The sequence below is a fragment of the Taudactylus pleione genome, unplaced genomic scaffold, assembly GCF_031769625.1.
Source record: "Taudactylus pleione unplaced genomic scaffold, aTauple2 ptg000179l, whole genome shotgun sequence".
Classification (NCBI taxonomy): Eukaryota; Metazoa; Chordata; class Amphibia; order Anura; family Myobatrachidae; genus Taudactylus; species Taudactylus pleione.
The window spans coordinates 25,887,553-25,912,140 of NW_028284581.1; the positions used below are offsets into that span (position 1 = coordinate 25,887,553).

The window sequence follows — 24,588 nt, forward strand, 5'->3', positions numbered from 1 at the left end:
GATGTCCTGTCACTTTAGACGGGAGATGCGGGCAGCGAATACAATTTAATTCCGCCCACTGAACGATATCGTTCAGTGTCTACACCCAATATCTTTCTGCACATCCTCTAGTGTGTATGCTCCTTAATTTTTATTTTGTGTTACACAGTATGTTGGTGAATCAGTGGCCTTACCAGGAGAGTACTTTTCTTTGTTTTGATACTTGCAAAAGTATGTGCGCAGAAACTATGTATATACAATTCAAATCAATCGCTTTTCCCCAGCGTGATGTCAGTGATTACCTGTTATTGACTGAACCTTACTCGCGAGTTCAGTCGAATTGATGAACTTCAACCTATACGCCAGTGCCACTCAGACAGCAGCGCAACGCAACCCAGATTGCAGGATCGCTAATAATTAACAAGCGTGCAGGAGCCGACCCGTCACACACGTAGCTCTCTCTCTCACAGCCAGATATACACACGCAGCTCTCTCTCTCGTCTCGCTGTCAATGTCTCCTCACGTACACAGCGCCTCCACTCTGAAACTTTCCCGCGCAACAATCATCCAATCAGACGCCTAACTGACATTAACGAGCGTTTGTCGCATCCAATAGTAAGCCGCACCGCCTCTTGTTATGATTGGTTACCCAGCAGGAAGCATTAAACCAATGGGAAGATGCTTTCCGCTGAGGGAGGCGATCTGCTGCTGCTCGGTGTCAGGAAGGAGTAGTAGTCTAGTCAGTAGTGTGTTTGTAGAGGAGGGTTGCGTGCGGAGCAGTTGTACGTACGGTTGTCCAACAAAATTATGGCCGACCAGGAGAAGAAAGACGCGACTTACTATACCCTAGATGAGATACAGAAACACAATAACAGCAAGAGCACCTGGATCATCATCCACAATAAAGTGTACGATGTCACCAGGTTCTTGGAGGAGGTGAGTGCTGCACCTGGACTCGGTGTGTTTATATTACATGGTGGAGAGCGTCCATGGCTCTGGTTGTGGGTGGTTGTATTCTCGCCTCACCGCACACACCTCTCCGCTTGCCATGCACTATTATACTGACTGACCTTGCGGTGGTGATCACTCTGCTTTGGGCTGTCCTGTCCCCCTGCACGGCCGCACAATGGGGCAGATGTATGAAGCTCTGGAAAGTGATAAACGACTAACCAATCGGCTCCCAACTGTAATGTTGGAGACTGTGTTTGAAAAATGACAGTTGGGAGCTGATTGATTGGTCGTTTAGTACTCTCCACTTTATCACTTCCCAGAGCTTACATCTGCCCCAATGACTGCTGCTGCAGCTGTACACCTTGCCCTGTGACCATATACTGACACTTCGATAACAGTAGTAGATAAGGTGGCTCGCTGATAACTGCATATAGCAGCAGAGTATTACTCAGAGTAACAGATATTTTTCTTTTGATCTAGTTGAGTATCCCCAGAAATCAGTAACAGTGGGAGACATGCACTATTTAAATGTAGCCAGTTCTGTATGTGCACATTTCATGTGAATTTGGGACTGACTTTTCTAGTTGTGAGTTGTTGGCTCATATTAAAAATTAGGTACAACGAATTGCATGTGGAAGGCATGATTTCTACACTGCAGGACTTTGGAGTCTTTTATTATTGTTTTATTTGTTTGTATAGTGCCACCAAGTGTCCATAGTGCCATCAGAGATAAATGACAGTGAAACTCAAACAATTCAGCATAACCAGATGAGAAAACAGTGCGTACAATGGCAAAAAAGCAAATCGTGAAATACTTAAAGACAAAGTGATATTAAAATCCTTATAGCTCAGTGCTGTGGGAAGGGCAGGCAAAAAGGTTAATAGATGGTGACTGGGAGGGCTAGGAAGATAGGTATAGTGCAGGGAGGTAACAAGAAGGTGGGGTGGGGGTCCTGCTCATGAGAGCTTAAAGCTGCATGGTGAACAGTTGTTGCTTTGCGAAGATCATAATATATAGCAGGAGTGCCTTACAATTGTGAGTGGATGCAGGTGTTGCGTTTAGAAGAACCAATATTTACAGTTAAAGCAGCGGTTCCCAAACTGTGTGCCGTGGTGCCCTGGGGTGCCGCAGCCGGGAGGTCCAAAGTCTCTCCGCCAGGAAAATGTATTGAATACATGTTTTTAATAAACCAGTTTAGTTTCCAGGCATAGAACTGCCTGCCCGGTGGCTGAGGGGGGGAGAAACAAGATGCGGCCGATCACCCAGGGTGGAGATCGGTGCCTGCATGTGGGGGTGTGATGTGGGCAGAGTGGAAGCTGTGGGTGCCAACTGAAGGGTATATTTACTAAAGTGTGTGTTTTTAGAAGTGGAGATGTCGCCCATGGCAACCAATTAGATTCTAGCTATTATCTTCTAGAAGGGGCTAGATACATGTTAAGTAGAATTGCTATAGGCAACATCTCCTCCAATTCTAAAATCCTGCATTTTAGTAAATATACCCCTGAGAGTGGAGGCGGGCTCCGGCAGTGATGGATTGCCCCACCCGCACCTCATCTTACTCAAGCGCAGCTGCAGTACAAAGAAAAAAATGGGGGTCGCTGGTCTTCGTTTCCATAGGGTTGTGCAGCTCCTCCTCTATAGATGCTGCACTCCCTGCAATGAGCTCCTTCTCCCAGTAAGTGTTAGTCTCTGCAATGCTGCTCTGCCCCAGCTTCTTATACTAAATCACTGTACAGCTGTTTCCCTTCCCTCCTCTAGGTTCAAGTATGTTATCCCCTCCACCCCTGCCCAAATGTGTATGCCACCATGTCCTCCACAGGTTCTAGTGTGTGTCACCATGCCCCCTTCCGCAGCATGTCTGCCACCAAGCCTCCCCCAGCATGTGTCACCATGTCCGGCCCCCCAGGACGCAGTATGCGTCGCTATTCCCTCCCAAGGCCCCTGTATGTGTATCACCATGTGTTGTCTCCTCCCCGGCCCAGCGTGTCTCACCCAAGCCCCAGTGTTTGTTTATATGTCGCCCCCAGTATGTATATTACCATGCCGATTCACTCCCCAATATATGCATCCATGTAGCCCCAGGCCCATGTGTGTTTCTTATCCTTATGTATGCCTGGCCTTTCTTTTTCCTCCTTTGCCCATTACGCCTGGTATGCAGTCGAGAAGCCGGCGGACGTAATCCCGACGGCCGGCTTCCCGACTGCTTTATCCCGGCGAGGGCTAAAGGACAGGCGTCTAAATCTTGACACCTGTCATTTTACCGAAGCCGGGAGACTTAGATCGGGATGCCGGGCGCCACTGCGGACAGCCACGGGGGGGGTGGGGGGGCACCCGAAAGGAGGGTTAGGGGTTTAGAAATAGGTTAATGAATACTTACCTTCGACGATCGGGATTTCCTCCTCTGCCGGCCTCCCGGTGTCGGGATTCCAACCACCGGGCAGGGGTCCGGCAGTAAATCATACCGGTTCCTTACGCCTCCTTATATCTGTCCCCCCACTTACATTTTCCCTGTGCCCTTCACAAACCACTGTTCCTCTTGACCTGCACTTTCTCCTTGTTGAAGGCTCTATCACTTAATTTGTAAAAGGAATACCAGCAAATTCATTATACACAAATGTCTTATCATAATTTAGTATCTGTGGCATGCTTATCCATATCTGGTTTCATAAACATGTACCTGTAATCAGCTCATACATGTTTTAGAAGCAGACATTTTCCTGTTCTTGTTTGTTTTTTATATAAAATTACAATCATTTAAAACAATTACCTCTAATCTGTCTTTACACTTTAACAAGTGATAATTGGGCTGGAGCATGTATTCTATTTGAAATTGATTCTTTGTTCACGTTCCCCAGATATCACCTATACCCCTTTCACACTGCCATCAAATAATAGTGTTCCCTCTAGCTCCGGCGGCAGGCAGGGCGCCGGAGCTAGAGAGGGCAATCTTGTGCGCGCCCGAAAAGGGGGCGTGGTTATGAAAAGGGGGCGTGTCTAAAAGACGCGTCCCCTTTTCGTCATACTTGGGGGCGTGCCCGGCGCTTACGGACATGCCGGTCAGCCCCCAAGCGCTGCAGAAAGGGAGAATAGATGTCGGGCGCATGCGCCCGGTGTCTATTCTCCGGCGGTGACCGGGCCACCGCATATTTGTCCACCCGCGGGACACTGCGTCCCGCGGGTGTGAACGGCTCCCGCAGGCTGTTAGGGCAGGATGCTTTTTGCCCTCCTCCTGGAGGGCAGGGTGCTTTTTGCCCTCCAGAAGGAGGGCAGGGCGCCGCTCCCCGCTAAAACAGCCTAGCGGGAACGCTAAATAACCCGGGTTACTGCACAGTATGAAAGGGGCCAGTTGAAATAACCTGGGTCAAGCGACCCAGCATTTCAACTCTGGTAGCGAGCATGGTTGAACACGCAGTGCGGTGTGAACGGGTAACGCGGGTCGAGGTGACCCGTTCACTACATAAGGAGAGCTTGTGCTTGGAGATGAGATCCTCTCCAAGCGCCACCTCAGCAGCAATGGCAGTGATGTCATCGACCTGGCATTAGTGCCGAGTCAGGCAGCCAGTCTGAAAGGGGTCTCGGGCGGGTCGCACACGGGTTCGACGCATGCACAAATCCTAGGTGCAACTCGCCATTAGCAATGTGAAAGGGGTATTATTGGCTCCTACATTTTACATTATCTTGTCCACAACTGGACTAGGTGCTGAGCATGGCTGAAATGAAAATAAATTAACTTATAACTTATTAATTAACAAGCTGTAGTACCCGGCTTGGGTGGAAGTTGCACTTGGTGATCTCTGCCACTTGGACACCAGGTACCTTGTACTGAGCCGTGCCTTCTGCACAGGAACCTCTTTTAAGGTCTAGTACTGAACCAGCCGCTCTGCTCTCTTTAGTGACTGCCCTCTGGTATTCTCATCACTTAGGACAGTGCTGCAGCCTCCCCAGATGACTGGGAGCTCCAATGATCACTGTAAATAACTTTACTTTGTAATGGTCCCCTCAGATGGCACCTGCCCTCTTTACTGCAGGCTCTGAATTTCTCTCTGCTCACAGCAAAAGCTTCTCTTCAGAGCATAATCCTGATAATAATTTAGATTTGCCGAGAGCAGTGCAGGGGACCCCGCCCCGCGGAGTCCCACCCTCAGCCCCCGGCGACCGATCGTGACGATCCTTAGCACAAACGTGCTCATTTATAAGAAACTGTATGTTGATTTATTTTTTTTATTTTTTTGGGGGGGATGAGTAGTGTCCCTAAGGAATTCTATAGCCTATAAAAATGTATTTAAACGTCTGTGACCTTTCCAATAAGTTGTACTTGGCACTGCTTTTGGAGCAGATGACCACATTATAGATATCTTACTACACCACAGATTTGTCACTTAATTGTTCAGATGAATAGTTATGATTTAAGTTCCCATTTTCCTTAGGACCTAATTTTTATCTGATTGGCAAAGGTGGACGGTGAACTCTCAGTGCTAGTGGAATTCAGCTATGCTATGTAACTAGTTAAGGTAGAATTTTACATATATGGATGTGGCACTTGGTTGGAAGGTTGCAGGTCCTGTCCATTCAGGTGTTTCATTGCGTACACAACTGCTGTGCTTAGTTTGAATCTTGCACAGTCTAGTTTCCAACACAAAGTTTTCTCCAGTCAATCAGGGATATCCATAAACTCTGGGGAAGCCATGTTCGGTGTGAGCACCAAGCAGCAATCCGTTTTTTTTGTTTTGTTTTACTACTACTACTGATTGTCCATTAAGGGATTTTCCATCCCAAGGGTTGTGCATTAAGGGTCTTAGTCACACGCAGTTACGTATGTGGCCACATATCCAGGCGATTGTGAGTCGGACAGATGTTGGTCATTTCTTGCGGCCGCTAAAAGGGAATTTCTGGGTGGCAAATGGACAGTAACAATGCATAAGAACTGTTTTGTGGGTGTGTCTTGGAAGTGTCATAGGCGTGTAGCCAGTGTTGCGTCCTACTCTGGGTCTTGCTTATGCTGGGAGGACACCTATATCAGACAGATCTCTTGCACCCAACATATAAGGTAGGTGTAAGTTCTGGAACTAGTGGTGATGGCCATTCCTAGGAGCGGAAATAATGGGGTGGCACGATGCATACACATGAAGCTGTGCATATTGTTGCATTAGCATTCCCTTAGCAAAATATTCACATTCCAAATGTGGCCACATTCAAAGCTATGTGCGAATCAGGGCCAAAATGTATTGTCGTTCACCATTGTTCTATCCTCTAATTATAGTTAATGAAGGGGGATGTTAGTGTGCACTGTTTTTATACAGCATTGTTACTTTATGACAGCCACTTTAATGCAATCTGTGACTCAGGACCAGATTAACAGTGAGGCGGCTACAGCTTCAGGCCGCCACATAAAAATAGGCCCATCATTATGACAGCATAATGATGACCAGCTGCCTAATGCTGGGTACACACTGGCAGATATATTGGCTTATCAATTGATTAGCCAATATATTGTGTGCCGGTCTGCCATTGTGTACCAGTGATATGTCTGTGAACGACGTTGTACACAGACCTAACGCGTCTGCCGTGCTGCACAGCTGTTGGCAGATATATCCATTGTCCATTGTGGTGTGTGTGCAGGCAGTCAGATGACTGCCCGTACACTTGCAGCAGAGGCCGCGCAACTCTACCTCAGCCAGTGGGACCGCAGACAAATGATGGTTGTTCAGTGTGTATGAACAACCATCATCTGACAATATATCTGCAGATCGACTGTCTTTTAGGTGTTTACCCAGCTTAACTTGCCACACAGTCGGCCATACAGTAGTTGCATTTCTAGGTTTTTTTTTTTCACAGAATGATTCAATATTTTTAGGGAGACAGTGGGGCAGATAGTGTAGGAGGAGTACACACCCACATGGTTTTGGCCACACCCACACAGCACTGGTCACATCTCCTACCGACCCTGCTGTGACTGACCCTAAAGGGTTGTGCATTTTTGGCTTTCCTCACCATTTTTTAGTAGTTACTTTTAAGTATTTTTCTCACAGAAAGCTATTCGTTATGTTGTATGTAAAGTGAAATATATACTAACTAGTTGATTTTTACAGACATTCCAATGTTTGTTAGTTTTTTTTTTTATTGTTACTATAATTTATTTTATGACAACCCTTTCAACCCAACAAACATCAAAACCTTATTGAATCACAAAGGGCAAACCACACTTTTGCTGCACCCCACAGTAGTCAATTGGCCTAAGTGCTGTCTTGCAATTTATACTCATGAGTTAAATGTCTATGTATATATCGTATGTTATACAGGTTGAGTCTCCCATATCCAAACTGCTTGGAACCAGGGGTATTTTGGATAACGGAATATACCGTATTTTGGAATATTTGCATATCATACTGAACTATCTTAGGGAATGGGACCCCAATATACACACAGAATGCATTTGTGTTATATACACCTTATACACACACAGCCTGTAGGTAATTTTATACAATATATTCAATAATTTTGTGGCTTAAACTAATTTTGTGTACAGAAAAGAAATTCATTTGTTTCATGTACACCCTATAGTGTTCACTCTAGCTCCGGCGGCAGGCAGGGCGCCGGAGCTAGAGATGGGCAACTTTGCGCGCGCTCCTGAAAAAGGGTGTGGCCATGAAAAGGGGGCGTGTCTATAAGACGCGTCCCCTTTTCGTCATACTTGGGGGTGTGCCCAGCACTTACGGACACGCCGGGCAGCCCCCAAGCGCTGCAGACAGTGAGAATAGGTGCCGGGCGCATGTGCCTGGCGTCTATTCTCCGACGGTGACCTGGTCACTGCTTAATTCTCCACCCGCGGGACACTGCGACCCGCGGGTGAAGACGGCACCCGCAGGCTGTGAGGGCAGGGCGCTTTTTGCCCTCCTGCTTTTTTTTATACAATATTTTTAATAATTTGTGCTTTAGACAAAATTTGTGTACATTGAACCATCAAAAATCAAAGGTTTCATTTTCTCAGTCATGCCAAAATAATTCTGTATTTCGGAATATTTGGATATGGGAGACTCAACCTGTTTACATAGATTTAACATTTTTTTGTTGGTGTTGCAGATTTATTTTTTTCTTTTCCTGTACAGATGTGTCCTCATACAACTAGTCACAATACGCCACGCAGCACGACTTGCCTGGTGTGAGCGAGCCGCCAGGTCCCGTGCTACGCTGCTAGTGACGGGCGTCTTTTTAAAAAAAAAAAATGCATCTAAGGCAGTGTTCGCAAATACACGCTATAGCGCGTATTCTACCCGATGTCGGGCACTGGTGACCCACTTTTTTGAAGTTACCGGGTCCCCGGGGACGCACTATGCTGTGGCCAATCCCTGACAGCTGGCTGCAGCATAGCGCGTCCCCCTTTAGTAACAGACATAACGCTGTCTGTTAGACCAGCCAATGAGAGCCAATCAGACTCTCATTGGCTGCTGCTGTGGAAAGCTGTGCTGGGATCAAGTGTCTGATCCCAGCATCGGCACAGCAACCGTGCCCTGCGCTGGAACAGTGTGTTTGTTCCCAGCGCCGGGTAAGCCACAGCGGCGGGTACCTGGTGAAGGGACCGCCTGGTCCCTTCCACCAGTGGTGGCGGGAGTAGCTTGGCTCCAGACGCAAGCGGAGCTCGCTGCCCAGAAGCCAAGTAGCAGCGGTCGTCGGCGGTTGTTTGGCTCTGGCCGTGGGCCAAATACGGCTCGCAGTCCAGCAGCCAATAGGAGGCAGACGCGACGAGCCAATCGCGGCTTTCCGCGTCATAGCCCCGCCCACTCGCGGCGTCTTGAATTAGACGCGGCTGTGCGGGAAACTTCAGTACCGACGGCGGAGAGGAGGAGTGAAGACCTGCTGAAGAGCAGAGCGGCGCGGCGCGGCAACAGTTCCGGCGGCCGCGCAAGAGGCCCTAAGACGGCATGATCAGGAGGGAAGAAAGGAAGAGGCGGCACCGCTGGCCAGGACGGGCCAGCGGCAGAAGTATGAAGCTGAGGACCGAAGAAGACTGTGGGGGTGGAAAGAAAAGGAGCTATCGAAGATTCTCTCCCCCCCCCCCCCCCCCCACCCTCCCCCCCCGCAGCCTCTTCCACCATGCGGGTAGGCGGCCTTGGGTCACCATTTTTCACCCCTCCCTAGACCACCAGGGTTGTCGGGCACTAGGCCCGTGGCATAAATTCAGACAATAGGCCTGTTGGTATATAGGTGGGCACAAGGCCCAGGTCATAAAGGTGGGGCACTGCAGGGGGGGCGGATTACTACTGGGGGCACTGCATGGGGGGGCGGATTACTACTTGGGCACTGCAGGAGGGGGCGGATTACTACTGGGGGCACTGCAGGGGGGGACTACTACTGGGGGCACTGCAGGGGGGGGATTACTACTGGGGGCACTGCAGGGGGGGTATTACCACTGGGGGCACTGCAGAGGGGGGGATGACTACTGGGGGCACTGCAGAGGGGGGGATGACTACTGGGGGCACTGCAGAGGGGGGGGATGACTACTGGGGGCACTGCAGAGGGGGGGGATGACTACTGGGGGCACTGCAGAGGGGGGGATGACTACTGGGGGCACTGCAGAAGGGGGGATGACTACTGGGGGCACTGCAGAGGGGGGGGATGACTACTGGGGGCACTGCAGAGGGGGGGATGACTACCGGGGGCAATATATAGGGGGACTAAAGGGCATTAATGTGCAGCATAATATGTAAGGGCCGGGATGGCTGTGTGGCATCATTTGTAAGGGGCATTACTACATGGCATTAATGTGCGGCCTAATGTTTAAAATCAGGCATGGCTGTGTGGCAAAATGTGTAAAGACTGGGCATTACTGAGTGGCATAATGTGTAAAGGCCGGGCATGGCTGTGTGGCATCATTTGTAAGAGGGTTAGGGGAGGTCTAAGAGTTATATAGGGAGCTCTAAAGCATAAATTATGATGGGACCTAGAAACGGTCAGGAAGGACCCCATTTTTTTTAAAGTGGAGGGTCACTGGGACCCACATATTTTGTTACTCACCGCAATCACTGTAAGGGACGTATTCAGTTAGAAGCGAAAAGTCCGAGGCCGGACTCTTCGCCGTCATCGGAGGTTTTACCAACGAAAAGTTATCGAGCGCGTCCCCGTGTATCCCCGTATTCAATTGCAAATGTGCGAAAACGGGACCCGGCGAAAAGTTCTCAGTTTTGGGGAAATCAGCCTGACACCCCACTAAAGATGCTCTGACATGGGGGTTCACTATGGGTACCCCCGAATAGCCCTGATAAAGGTATTTGGGGTTTTTAAATGATCTCAATAGGTGCTTTTTAGCATCTTTCAGCAAGTGGTGAAGAATAGCATTTTGCTACTTGTTTGGGAAAATAACTAGTCCCATCAAATTTGGGGCACTTCAAAATGGGTGCAAGCATATTTAAAAATGGCTAAAGTTAAGCATTAAATAGCACCAAAAATGCACCTTCAGCAAACACCTGCAATCAAAAATACACCTCCCCCATACTTGCAGACCCCCCCCCCCAAAGGCTATTTTCACTAGTTTTTGAATTTGTACCCCCACTTTGAATTTTTTTGCCCATTTTTTCAAAGTGCTTATTTAGGGTTTCCTTTTGTGTATTTTTTTTTTTCACAATTTGCTTCAAGGGGGGTGTACAAAGGGTACAGGGTGGTTTCCGCACCTCTTCACCCCAAAACCCCAATTCTGCACTTTCTTCCGCCGGGTATTTATGGGCAAAACTTTTTCGCGTATTACATCGCATTGCGTTTTCGCACCGGCGAAAATATGCTGAAATTGAATACAGGGATAAATGAAATTGGCGACAATTATGTCATCAGCTCTTCGCTCCAAATTGAATATGACCCTAAGTCGCAATGTGATGCGACTACGGTGCACCAGCAGACTGTGCTGATTAATTTGATATGCAACACTTGTATGCCTATTAGCACCTGAGTTTATATATTGACCACAACTGAACTTGGAATGAAAAAGCAGATTCAGAGAAAACCGATTCAGAGACTCAGTTGCACACAGTGGGGCTGATTCAGAGCCGCCCCCCCCCCCGGCCCGCCCACCAAACGGGGCGAACTATCACTCACCATCAACAGCTCTCCCCCTTTGGTGCGAGACCCAGAGCGCTTGCGACCGGGTCTGAATCGGACCCAGTGTCACATATCAAATTAATCAGCACAGTCTGCTGGTGCATCCTAGTTGCGTCGCATCACATTGAAAAAAAAATGACGCCTGGCACTAGCAAAGTCTCACGGGACCTGGCACACCGAGAAGGGCTTTTTAGTGCAACTGCAGCAAAGATGTATAAGGACACATCTGTATGCAAAGTTTAATAATCGTACCAAAGACCATAAAAAAAGTATTCCTCAGCCATTATTGTTCCATATCTGCAATTTTCTGATGACTCATCTAGAATGGATGGAGCTGATTGCTTTATTATAGCTGTGGATCAGGTGATATATTTCCTTGTGCATTGCTTTCAATTAGATAATGGAAGAGATGCATTTGCATTCATCTTTAAAGCTGCATACACACACAACGATTTTTTTAATGATTATCGTTAAACGATATCGTTTAACGATAATTGTTTGCAAAAATCGTTCACTTTCTGAGTCAAACGATGAACGATTATCGTTCATGCGCGTTCACGTTTGTAGTTCAGTCAGACTTGTCAACTCAACGATTTTCATTAAGGGAATATGCAAAAATCGTTTGTAGTTCATAAAAATCGTTCATGACATTTGTACCCCTTTTACACCGTAGCTAAAACCCGGGTTTTTGAAGGGTTAACCCGGGCAGCTCCCTGGTGTAAAAGGGCAGAGGGTTGGATCGCCGGGTCGAGTGACCCGGCAATCCAACCCAGGTAACTAGCAGGGTTTAACACGGACGTAGCCCGTGAAACCCTGCTATGGGAACAGCGCACTCCGGGTCACGAAGACCTGGAGTGCGCTGCTAGCCGGCCGATTGGTCCGGCTTCAGTGGCGCTTGGAGATGACGTCATCTCCAAGCGTCCACTTTCACTCCGCAAAAGCCGGGTCTATGCAGACCCGACTGCGGTGTGAGCGGTGCTGACTCGGGAATATCCCGAGTCAGTGCCGGCAAAATTCCGGGTTTGATCCGTATAGGAACTTTGTTCCAACTCCGGGTCAGACCCGGAATTTAGGTGGAAAAGGGGTATGGGTAAATGAACAACTTTAGTAAACGATTTTAGTAAATTTTTTCAAGGGAAAAAATCGTTTACTGAAATCGTTCATTAAAAAAATCGTTTGTGTGTGTATGCAGCTTTAGACATCCTACATTCCAAGTTACAAAAAACGTGTTCACAGTTCTTTATTCAACAAGTTTTTGTGTGTCTGATTTCACTATAGAATAACTTCAAAGTTTTATCTCTGTTCTGGCCATGACTTGCCTTCGTTCATGATCTGTAAACATAGAACTCTGTACAAAGTTGATCCTGTGTGCTTTGTCAGGTTTATAGTCCATAGGTGAGTCCAGCTCCTCTGTCTCTTGACTTTATAGTCACAGTTCAGCAGTCAGATTACTTATAAAATGTGTTTCATTAGTGCAGTATTGGTTGAAATAGGACTTTTATTTGTCCCCCTTTTCACTGACGGGAGTGAAGGTGCATTGCCTGTGGGGATTCCAATTATTAAATCACTTTGTAAACCCTGGATTTTGAGATTGCCCCTCTCCAATCTCAGGATCCCGGGATTAATCTCCTTCTCACCTCCTCTTGTCCTCCCTGCCAGCCTTCTCCCTCCTATTGCCCATTTTACCTGCTTCCAACACATCAACTTCAAGAACTGACTGTTCACTTGCTGCCTAATATATCCCACCTGTTTACAGGTGCCATTTTAACGATATAATCAATGTTATTCACTTTACCTTTCAGTGGTTTTAATTAGAGATGAACTGTTCGGTTTTGGCTCTGATCTTCCAACCAAATTCAGATTTCGTAACAAGGCAAAACGTCATCTTACACGGATTAAGATAATGTTTTTTTCGTGAAAGATGACGTCTCTTTCTGAGATCCGAGCTTGACAGGAAGATACAAGGCCAAACTGAACCGTTCGTCTCTAGTTTTAATATTATGGCTGATGGGTATAATCCCATTAAGCAGCGGCTCACAAGCCATTATTTTAGAGCTGTTTTTAAAACTGCAATTAGAAACGATTATTAAGCGCTTGTAAATTACCTAATGAGCAAACATACAAACAAACAAATAACATTATGTTTCTAGTCTAAGACTAGGTGTATAGGGTGGAGGCTTGGTGGTAGTTCCCAGTATACTTCGCGAATAGTTGTCCGTGTGCACGCTCCTATCCTATCTGTCCCTTACTATACCTGAGGATCTCCGGAGATAGCGATCTTCTCCCTGTTACATGGGGTGCTTTCCTTCCGGGTCTCTGCTTCACATGCGGCGCTTCAGATGTTACGTCAGCCGCTGGGTGTACTACAAGAACCAGCATGCCCTCCAAACGCTGGTCCAATGAGACCAGCGTTTGGAGGGCATGCTGGTTCTTGTAGTCCGCAGCTTAGCATCCGGGTCTGAATCGGGCCCTCAGGTCCTAAACCTCTCATTAACTAACTATGACATAATGTCCTGTGCCAAAATGTATTTTCCATAAGATAAGTCTTATTTTAAAGGCTCTTTTGAGTGCCTTCTTTTCTAAATACTAATATATATGTGTTCCCGCTAGGGCAAAAAGCACCCTGCTATCACAGCCTGCGGGTGGGTGGGGAAATGTGCGGTGACCCGGTCACCGCCGGTGAATATTCTCCCTGTCAGCAGCGCTTGGGAGCCGCTAGGCGTGTCATTAAGTGCCGGGCACGCCCCCAAAAGTGACAAAAAGGGTGACGCGTCTTATAGACACTCCCGCTTTTCAATGGCCACGCCCCCTTTTTGCATGCGCTGTGGGTGCCTTCTCTAGCTCCGGCGCCCTGCCTGCCGCTGGAGCTAGAGTGAACACTGTGTGTGTATGTGTGTCACTCGCGCAATGGGGGCAGCACTCCACAGATAAAACACTTCCAAAAGATTGTTTAACTGAGCGCCGTTTCAGATGTTTTAATAAATCTTTCTCCAAGGCAACAACAAAGATGGGGGAGGGTGCGAACAGAAATAGGCGTTAAGTGCAGCCTATGGGCTTACCACAGGCTGTAAGCGAATAGCCCTAGGCACTCTTTCAATATGAGAAATATATGAATGTTCTTATTAGCAATAATTACTATGGGCGATATGTTGATGGCCAAACTAGTAGTTTCTTGTTACTAAGCAGGAATCTTAATTAACTGCTTGTTCGTTAATGTGAAGGAAATGTCTAAATATGGTATGCGGACCTAATCCCGACGGACGGCTTCCCGACTGCTTTATCCAGGCGAGGGTTAAATGACAGGCGTCTAAATCTAGACGCCTGTCATTTTACCGGCGCCGGGAGACTTCGATCGGGATGCCGGGCGCCGCTGCGGACAGCCACAGGGGGGGGGGTTTGGAGGGTTAGGTTTAGGGCTCCCGGGGGGGATTTAGGGTTAGGCACCCCCTCCCGGAAGGTTAGGGGGAGGGAGGGTTAGGCACTCCCCCGGGTGACTTAGGTTTAGGCGGCGGGGAAGGGGGGGGGGGTTAGGTTTAGGCACAGGGGAGGAAGGTTAGGATTAGGCACCCGAAAGGAGGGCTAGGGGGTTAGAAATAGGTTAGTGAATCCCGATCGAAGTGATGCCGAGCGCTTACAGCCGCGGAGGGGGGGGGGGGGTTAGGTTTAGGGCTCCCGGGGGGGACTTCGGGTTAGGCAACCCCCCCTTCCCCCCACGGGGGGCTTAGGTTTAAACGGTGGGGAAGGGGGGATTAGGTTTAGGCACTGGGAGGCAGGAGGGTTAGGGGGGGGGATTCTTACCTTAGGGCCGATCGGGATTTTCACCCATGTCGGGCAGCCGCTGTCGGGATTCTAATCATACCGATTCCCAGAATATGACTGTACTTTTACTATATGTTAAACTACCACTTTACTGTTTTTTATGTACCAAATCATAACAAAATGTTGTCTTGTATTAACAAAAAATGGTTATTTTTAAGCTGCATTTGGGGAGAGTTAAACAGTCAAGTTTTGAATCATGTAAGAAACAATTTGTTCCAAGTACAAGGTTACATCAATATTGTGTTTTATACTAGAAAACTTTAATTTACTGGTCAGTGTTATTTTATTTTACTTGTCCTTTCTTACTTTCAATTACTTGGGGGTTTTAAATGTAGACCTTTCCATTAGAATTGTTAATATAGAAAATAAACTGTTTCTAAAGTTTTAATAAAATTCATATATCTCAGCTGCATTAATTTTGCAAATGTATCTTAACCGAACACCACTTTCCTGGGGTTCTGCTAATTTAACATTAACCAATGAGAGACCAGTGAATCGCAAACACTGAATTTCCAAAAGTCTTTGGATAGATGCCTAGTATTGCGTAGGACCCCCACTACCCGGGCAAAGTGCAGCAACTCAAAGTGGTATGGATTCCACAAGTGGATGGGAGACATGTTGACCCATCTCTTCTGGATTGTTTCCCACAGCGCTCTTATATTTGTAGGTACAGGATCTTGGGTTCGAATGGACCTCTCCATCTGGTGTGTCTTCTGCTCCCAGATTCCATGCAAGCTAAAGAACGCTGCACTGATCTGTTTGATATGCGTCTGGTACCTCCTGCATTGAAAGTGTTTTGAGCCAGTGTCTTTTGTCTGTTACTATGGATAATTCTGGCCAGACGCTGCTCGTCACGATTACTAAGCACCTTTGGTCAGCCACTGCGCTGTCCACGGTGGATGGTAATTGCTTCCATGAGGTATTCCCGGTACACAAACCATAGATCGAGGAATGTTGAATGTCCACACAACTTTGGAAATGGAATCCATCAGGCACCCACTGTCGTCCTTTGTTCAACCTTCGATAATTCACGTCGCCTTGCCATGAGTATCCTAGCCAGTGTTCAAACTGACTCCCAAGATGTCAGATTACTGCTGATGCATGTCTGGGCATTTCCAAGATGTCACTGTACGGTGACTCCATCTACCATTACTTTTACATACTGCTATCCCATGACTTTTGGCACTTCAGTGTATTCGTTTAATCTAAGAGAAAAGTTTTCCAGTATTTTTGCTCATACAGGTTGAGTCTCCCATATCCAAATATTTCGAAATACAGAATTTTTTTGGCTTGACTGAGAAAATTACACCTTTTGGTTTTTGATGGTTCAGTGTACACAAACTTTGTCTAAGGCACAAATTATTACAAATATTGTATAAAATTATCTTCAGGATGTGTGTATATGAAACATAACTGAATTTTATGTTTGTACACAAACTTTGTTTGAGCCACACAATTATTGAAAATATTGTATAAAATTACCTGCAGGCTCTGTGTATAAGATGTATATAACACATAAATGCATTCTGTGTGTATATTTGGGTCCCATTCCCAAGATATTTCATTATGATATGCAAATATTCCAAAATACGGAATATTCCGTTATCCAAAATACCCCTGGTCCCAAGCATTTTGGATATCGGAGACTCAACCTGTACCTCTATGGTGTGCGAGCATTAATAAGAGATGTTTCAGTACCCTAACATCTGTGGAGTGTTATCCACACTGACCACACAAACAAAACCTATACAAAACACAATTTGTTAATGCTTAAGTAACATTTTAGAATAATGCTACTTTAATGGTAAATTACAGAACATAGTCAGGTGCATAAATATTGGGACATTGACAGAATTTTCATATTTTGGCCTCTATTCACCACCACAATGGCTTTGAAATGAAACAAACAAGATGTGCTTTAACTGCAGACTTTCAGATTTAATTTGAGGGTAATTACATCCAAATCAGGTGAACGGTGTAGGAATTACAGCGGTTTCTATATGTGCCTCCCACTTTTTAAGGGGCCAAAAGTAATGGGACTATCAACTCAAAAGCTATTTCATGGACAGGTGTGGGCTATTCCCTCATTATTTCATTATCAATTAAGCAGGTAAAAGGTCTGGAGTTGATTCTAGGTGTGACATTTGCATTTGGAATCAGTTGCTGTCGACTCTCAATATGAGATCCAAAGAGCTGTCACTATCAGTGAAGCAAGCCATCATTAGGCTGAGAAATCAAAACAAACCCATCAGAGAGATAGCAAAAACATTAGGTGTGGCCAAATCAACTGTTTGGAACATTCTCAAAAAGAAAGAACGCATCGGAGAGCTCAGCAACACCAAAAGACCCGGAAGACCACGGAAAACAACTGTGATGGATGACAGAAGAATTATTTCCCTGGTGAAGAAAAACCCCTTCACAACAGTTGGCCAAATCAAGAACACTCTTCAGGAGGTAGGTGTATATGTGTCAAAGTCAACAACCAAGAGAAGACTTCACGAGTGAATATAGAGGGTTCACCACAAGATGTAAACCATTTGTGAGCCTCAAAAACAGGAAGACCAGATTAGAGTTTGCCAAACAACATCTAAAAAAAAAGCCATTACAGTTCTGCAACAACATCCTATGGACAGATGAGACAAAGATCAACTTGTACCAGAGTGATGGGAAGAGAAGAGTATGGAGAAGGAAAGGAACTGCTCATGATCAAAAACATACCACCTCATCAGTGAAGCATGGTGGTGGTAGTGTCATGGCGTGTGCATGTATGGCTGCCAATGGAACTGGTTCCCTTGTATTTATTGATGATGTGACTGCTGACAAAAGCAGCAGTATGAATTCTGAAGTGTTTCGGGCAATATTATATGCTCATATTCAGTCAAATGTTTCAGAATTCATTGGACGGCGCTTCACAGTGCAGATGGACAATGACCCAAAGTATACTGCCGAAGCAACCAAAGAGTTTTTTAAGGCTAAAAAGTGGAATGTTATGCAATGGCCAAGTCATTCCACTGACCTGAATCCGATTGAGCATGCATTCCACTTGATGAAGACAAAACTGAAGGGAAACTGCCCCAAGAACAAGCAGGAACTGAAGACATTTGCAGTAGAGGCCTGGCAAGGCATCACCAGGGATGAAACCCAGCGTCTTGTGATGTCTGTGTTTCAGACTTCAGGCTGTAATTGATTTGCAACAAAGTATTAAAAAGTGAAAGTTAGATTTAAGATTGTTTAGTTTGTCCCATTACTTTTGGCCCCTTAAAAAGTGGGAGGCACATATAGAAACCGTTGTAATTCCTACACTGTTCACCTGATTTGGATGTAATTACCCTCAAATTAAATCTAAAAGTCTGCAGTTAAAGCACATCTTGTTTGTTTCATTTCAAAGCCATTGTGGTGGTGAATAGAGGCCAAAATATGAAAATTCTGTCAATGTCCCAATATTTATGGACCTGACTGTATATAAGCTTATTTTAGTGATACCGTTAACATACGATTTCAGCACAAAACATACCTAATATCTCTGCTTATTTGCCGTTAAATGTTGGCTTACATATTGTTTTCACTACTAAGTTCAAATGAATTATGTACCTTCACTTGGCTTTACGAAAAGGCCCTTCATAGCATGTTTAACACTGAATGTGGACTTACCCTAGTGGCTGGGAAGGCAATGGTGGATAATCCATTACTGCCCTTGCATTCGATTCCATATAGAAATGGTTATGGAGTCTTTGGAACAAATATGTACCAGCATAAAAATGACAATAAATATATTTTTTTGACAGTTTGCATTGTACACATTTGGGACTTTTTGTTGCATGAAGGGCTCACAGGATATGATGTAATGGGAACCAGTATTGTTTTATCCCCACACCCATTTTGTATGCTGTTAATGATGTTAAACAAACAATAGTATCTGCATGCATTTTAATGCCAGTGGGTATTTGGACCAAGCTATTCATGTCACCAATTAATGCTGATTTTTTTTTTTTAATTTGCTAAATATATACTTGCCTGCATACTTTCAAATACAGTACTCAACTGCAACAAAAATGTATTTTAATTCTCGTTTCTAATGATTCTTGAGTAATGTTCAGCTTGAAGACAAGTAAAACAAATAAGTGACACTAAAACATCAGTCCATGTGTAAAATATCACTCTTACAACTGTAGTTCCAAATATTTTAGTACTTCATATGTCCTATAATCCTATACAAATGGATTTACTAGAATAGTTTTAATACTATATGTAATACTATTTTGAGTACTTGGTGTGAGGACTTTGTGTACACATTCATTAGAGCAGTGGTTCTCAAACTCTGTCCTCAAGGTATCCTAAAGCTGGGTACACCTCAGACTATGTAAATCCAGCCCGACGGGACTCGGCATGCGACAAGTGCATGCACACTTGCCGATGCCAGGTCCAACGGGGGGAGGGACGCGATGATAATTTCCAGTAGCTGCCAATCACAGAGGGACCTCCCGACCCCAAACCAAGGCAGATCCCCAGCCTCCTGTACTTGTTCCATTTATCAATGCTTACCGATTTCCCTGATATTTTGGAAAAAATCAGTTGGTTGATGTCTGTATTAATATGAAAGCTAATTTAATGGATTAGTTTGGTAATGATGATCCTGTATCGATCAAGAATATTGATACGTGGCCTTTGATTAGGGATGGCCTATTATGCTACATATCTTAAGTGTTTAAAGGTGAAGCTCATGCACAGTATACCATAACAACTGCTATTTTTATGGTGCACTTGTTTCAAAATAAGATTATTAATATATTTTTTAAATAAATAGTGTTGGTTCAGTGCTAAATAGTTGTTCTTTTGTCCTAATTCAATCTTAAAAAAAAAAAAAAAAAAAAAAAAAAAGCCAGATAATATCTTGGTTTGGCAGGATGTCTGCAGTTAAAATGAATGTGCTGCCCAGAATTCTTTTATTTTATGCAGACTATACCAGTAAGAATTCCTAGTGAGATTTTGAGTCTGGTGCAAGGAGCAATAATTAAATTTATTTGGCTAGGTAAGCCACCTAGAGTGAAACTCTCTACTCTTATTAGAAGTCCCATAGATGGTGGACGTGAACTTCCTGATGTGCGAAAGTATTACTACGCTACCCATTTAGCCCAAGCACTCACCTGGTTTACACCTACAATTAATCTACCATGGGTACAAATAGAAACTGCTGAATCCTCATTGTATTCTCTGTCCTCCATCCTCACTCCATCTGTCCCTGGGGGGAGTGCTTCGGGGCTTGGTCCGACTACTAAATTAACCCGTTCTATTTGGCTTTTATGCACTAGGCGATTTAATCTTTCACTCTATCCTTCCCCCTTGACTCCCATTTGGGACAACCCGGATTTTCTTCCTGGATTATATACCAATCGGTCAAATTCATGGTTTAAATTACAATCACGTCCTAGATTTCTGTATGATTTTATACAGGGCACTACTTGGTATTCATTGGAGGATTTGGCACAAAAATATAAAATTTCTCGCCCAATTTGCTATGAATACTTTCAAATTAGGTCATTTCTTAACTCTCCCTAAAGATTCTGGCCCTGATTCAGAGCCGGACGCTCTGACCAGAGCGCTCGCTCTGAATCAGGGCCCACCTCCATTAAAATGGAGCGTCCTCCTGGACGCTCGTATAGCTGTGGGTCACCACCCACAGCATATACGAGCGTCCAACAAGATGGTCTTGACCATCGCGACCATCGGACTTGCGAGTGAAACCCTGTGGTCTGGTTTCTCAACCGCAAGGCCAGGAGTGATTTTGGCTCTATCAGAGCCAAAATCACTCCCACTGACATCACTAGTGATGTCAGTGGGGCCGGCTTCAGACGGTAGGCGTTCCCATTGGAACGCCTCCGTCTGGCAGGCACGCCCCCGGAACGCCCACCAAAGGGGGCGTGCTGTCAATCAACAGCACGCCCCCTTTGGTGCGAGACCCGGAGCGAAGGAAAGTCCTTCGCTCGCCGGGTCTCGCGCATGCCCACGACGGAGCTCTCTCCATCGCGCGCATGCGCAGTGGGGACCATCGACCCACTTGCGAGCGGGTCTGAATGACCTCCTGTATTTGTAGACCATTTACGCCTTTTGAGAGGCTTTGTTATTATACACCTACGAGACAGGGTATTTCCACTTTATATCGCTTACTCTGCTCCTCAGTTTCTGCAAATATACTTTCCCATGAAGTAGCGTGGGAGGCTGATCTGGGTCCTCCTCCTAGTCAGGAATCATGGGAAATCATCAGAAGTAATGTAGCAAAATCTTCCATTTCCACTCTGATAAAAGAAAATTCTTATAAAATCTATACGAGATGGTACTTGGTTCCCACTAGATTGTGTAGGATTTTTCCATCCTCTTCCCCACTGTGCTGGCGGAATTGCGGTCAACAGGGTGATTTTATACATATCTGGTGGACGTGTCCCAAAATCACTAATTTCTGGAATGAGATAAAATCCTTATTGAACAATGTACTTCACATCTCGTTCCTTTAAGCCCATGGACTGCCCTATTGGGGCTACCTATATCTGGGTTGAATTCCCCCTCAAATAAACTAGTTCTCCAAATATTACATGCTGCAAGGTGTACTTTGGCCAAGTCTTGGAAACAACTATCCGCCCCTGCATTACATTTAGTGTACTCCAAGATTTGGTTTATTGCTAATATGGAGAAAATCACATTTGCTCTTAGGGAGCAGTCAGATAAATTTAATAAGATATGGGACCCATGGTTTAATTATTCAACTACTACTGTCTCTAGGAATTGATTCCTTGTCTGTCCAAATATGACATTTTAGAAATGCTACGGTGGTACTATTTACATAGGATGAGTTCTTATGATATTAGTATATGTTGCCCCCCCCCCCCCTCTATTTTTGTTTTCTTTGGGTTTTTTTTTATTTTATTTTGTTTTAGTTTTATTTTGTTTTGTTCTGGTGTATTTTATTTTAATCGTTTAAAGAAAAAAAAAATTATCCGAAAATGTAAGGTGAATGTTTATGTTGTCTTCTATGATATGGATATGACTTCAATTGTAATGATGTTCGTATATATTTCATAATTTGTTGTGAATGTCATTGTCTTCTCCTTTTCCTTGAATAAAAATTATGGTTAAAAAAAAAAAAATTACAATTTCAGAGCTGTCTTTGGGAAAAAAAGATTAGCCAGTCAAGTGGTTAAAACCTGGACAGATAGAGTTTTTTGAGGAATGCGTTTGGGAACCACCGGATGTTAAGAACTAGAATGGGAAGAAAATTTTGCGCATCTTAAGAAAAATAAAATTGTCAATAGTTTGAAAAGCCTTTTTATGGCAAAATTAGCTGTTATATAATTGCTTTGTTAGATACTGTAAATTGATCACCTGCTGCGCTTATTTTGAGTTGGTATGTGCAAAACCGGCTTTATTCACATGCACACATGTTCATTAATACAGAAGATTAGATAGCAGTCACTAAATATAAATAACTTGATATTTATTCTTTGACATTTCATAATTTGTACATAAAATGCAAAACAAGTGGGATAAAATCTGTTGCTAGCTGCTTATATACTTTTCAAACCCTTGCTCTTGACACATTACAGACATTTATGCAGTTCAAGGGTTAAACGCATCACATGGCCAACTCAGGTTTCAATGTTGCTTAATTTTTTCTTTTCTGCATGCTGGTTTTCTAATTCTCCTAGCTTTAGTTTTGCTGAGTCATGCAGCCTTGCTTCAGGTCACGTATAGTTTACTTTATACGACTGTAAATACGACCTTAATTGTAGTCTAAAAGTACAGTATGAAATACATTTTAAAGTGCATTTAAAACGAAATACTTTGCTATATGTTTTTAAATCATGGTTTAAGAAACCTTCAGTGTTCGACTCCAGTGTAATAAATGAGCACTGGCTAGTAGTTTATATCTATTATATGTATTATGTGCACCACATATTAGGTTACCAGATTGTGGTGTTTTGTATATCTAGATTTCTTATAGGATTAATTGTTAACATAGCACCATTTTTATGCCCAAGTAAATGTTTTTAAATACAGAACATGGATTTACAAAGCTGAGTTGTATGATTTCACAATTTTTGTTTTTTATTGCAGAATTATTTGTATTACTGGTGTATTTGTGATAATAAAAGAAAGTACTACAGATGTGTAGGTGCATCTGTCATATTACTTCTGATACATCCAGGTTGTCATATGGTTTATGAACTTCATTTCATATTACGTTGCCTCGAAACTATAAAAATGTACCTCCTCAGAGAAGTTTATAAAATTTCAGGCCTCTCAACCCACCCATGCTATTTCATATAATTACTACCTGTCTACATAGTTCACTCAAGTTTACTTTTGTCCTTCAACATTCAAATAGCCCTATGACTCACAAGCCACATTGCAGCGTGACTAGGTAATACAGCCTCACTACTCACTTTTTGGTATTGCAGGTTGGCTTTGACCAATATGCGTTATGTCAATAAATACACAGATGCATCTGACACCATAATCTTCCTTTATGAATTTAATGTACTTCATATTGTTTTTATTAAGTTATTTATTTAGCGCCTAAATATTACACTGCTTTACAGTGAATATTTAATCATTTAGCAAGTCTGTGTAGCTTAATACTTATACCACACATACACACGCGCAGTGGGATTAATTTTGACAGCAGTCAATTAACCTACTAGTAGTGGGGTGTTTTTTTTTTTTTTTTTTAAATAACTCAAAAACTGGCCTGATAATTATCAAATTTGAAAGGAAATTTGTGCTCCATACCAATTCCTCAAGACAAGAGCCATGACTCTCAGCTTACTAGAAGATGTGAAATCCCCCAAAATCTCCAAATGTTTTCATCTAATATACAATGCCTTTTGTGAATAGATTTATATCTGCATCTCCTATTTTATTATTTCTTTGAAAAAATAATGTAAATTCTGCTTCGATTTTACAAAACAAAATTAGTCTGAAAATTTTATTACAATGTATATACTGTACGCAGGGTTTTTTGTCTTGACAAATTATTTGGAAACAGTTAATATTCATGTAACTATTGTGATGACCTAATACACACCTAAATTGTGCCTAAAACATTGTATAACTATTATCTACGGGAGGATGATAATTGTAGTCTAAAGAACAACTCTCTACCTTGGACTTTACTGGGCAAATTAGTGTTGCTTGGTCGTGTCAGTTTCCAGATCCGCCACTGGAGCAATAGATATTTTTCTAAGAAAAGAGAGCATCCCCTCATACTGTAAAGTGTGGCGTGTGCATATAATAACGCAGGTTTTTTTTGCCTGTTGTTAAATTTCATTAATCATGAAAGCGGGTGGCTCCTTTCAGACGGCACGGTCGCCATGTTACAGCCGGGAATATCCACTGAGAGGGACAGCTGCCGTGCCGTCCCTTCAAGCCAGTGGTGTATAGGAAACTGTTTCCTTTCACACTCGCTGACAGGCTTTTCTCAGTTTCCTACTGCTGCACATGCCCAGATAAAAAATAAATAAATAAATATTAAAAACGTCTCAAAGCCGCTGCATGTGAAGGGCACTGAGTGCCTGAAAAAAATAAAACGTCCAGCTTCTGCCTGTTTTTTTGCCGGCCGGGCAAAAACGACAATTGTGAAATAGGGTGGCAATTAAACAAATCTGTATCACTGGTGGCAATTTATTACAAGCCTCTGCTACAGTACACTGGTGACAATTATTTAATAAGCTGAACTTTGTGTTTCCCTAAATTCAAAGTCC

The 24,588-nt window shown here is 44.1% G+C and overlaps 1 protein-coding gene across 1 annotated transcript in view; it reads left to right on the forward strand.

Annotated features, from left to right (window-relative positions):
- The first annotated feature begins 645 nt into the window (after positions 1-645).
- Positions 646-24,588, forward strand: part of CYB5A (cytochrome b5 type A) — a 42,560-nt gene continuing 18,617 nt past the window's right edge. The window contains exon 1 of the mRNA XM_088475979.1: positions 646-915. Within this exon, the coding sequence (XP_088332105.1) occupies positions 787-915 (129 nt within the window). The 5' untranslated portion in view covers positions 646-786. The remainder of the gene's footprint in view (positions 916-24,588) is intronic.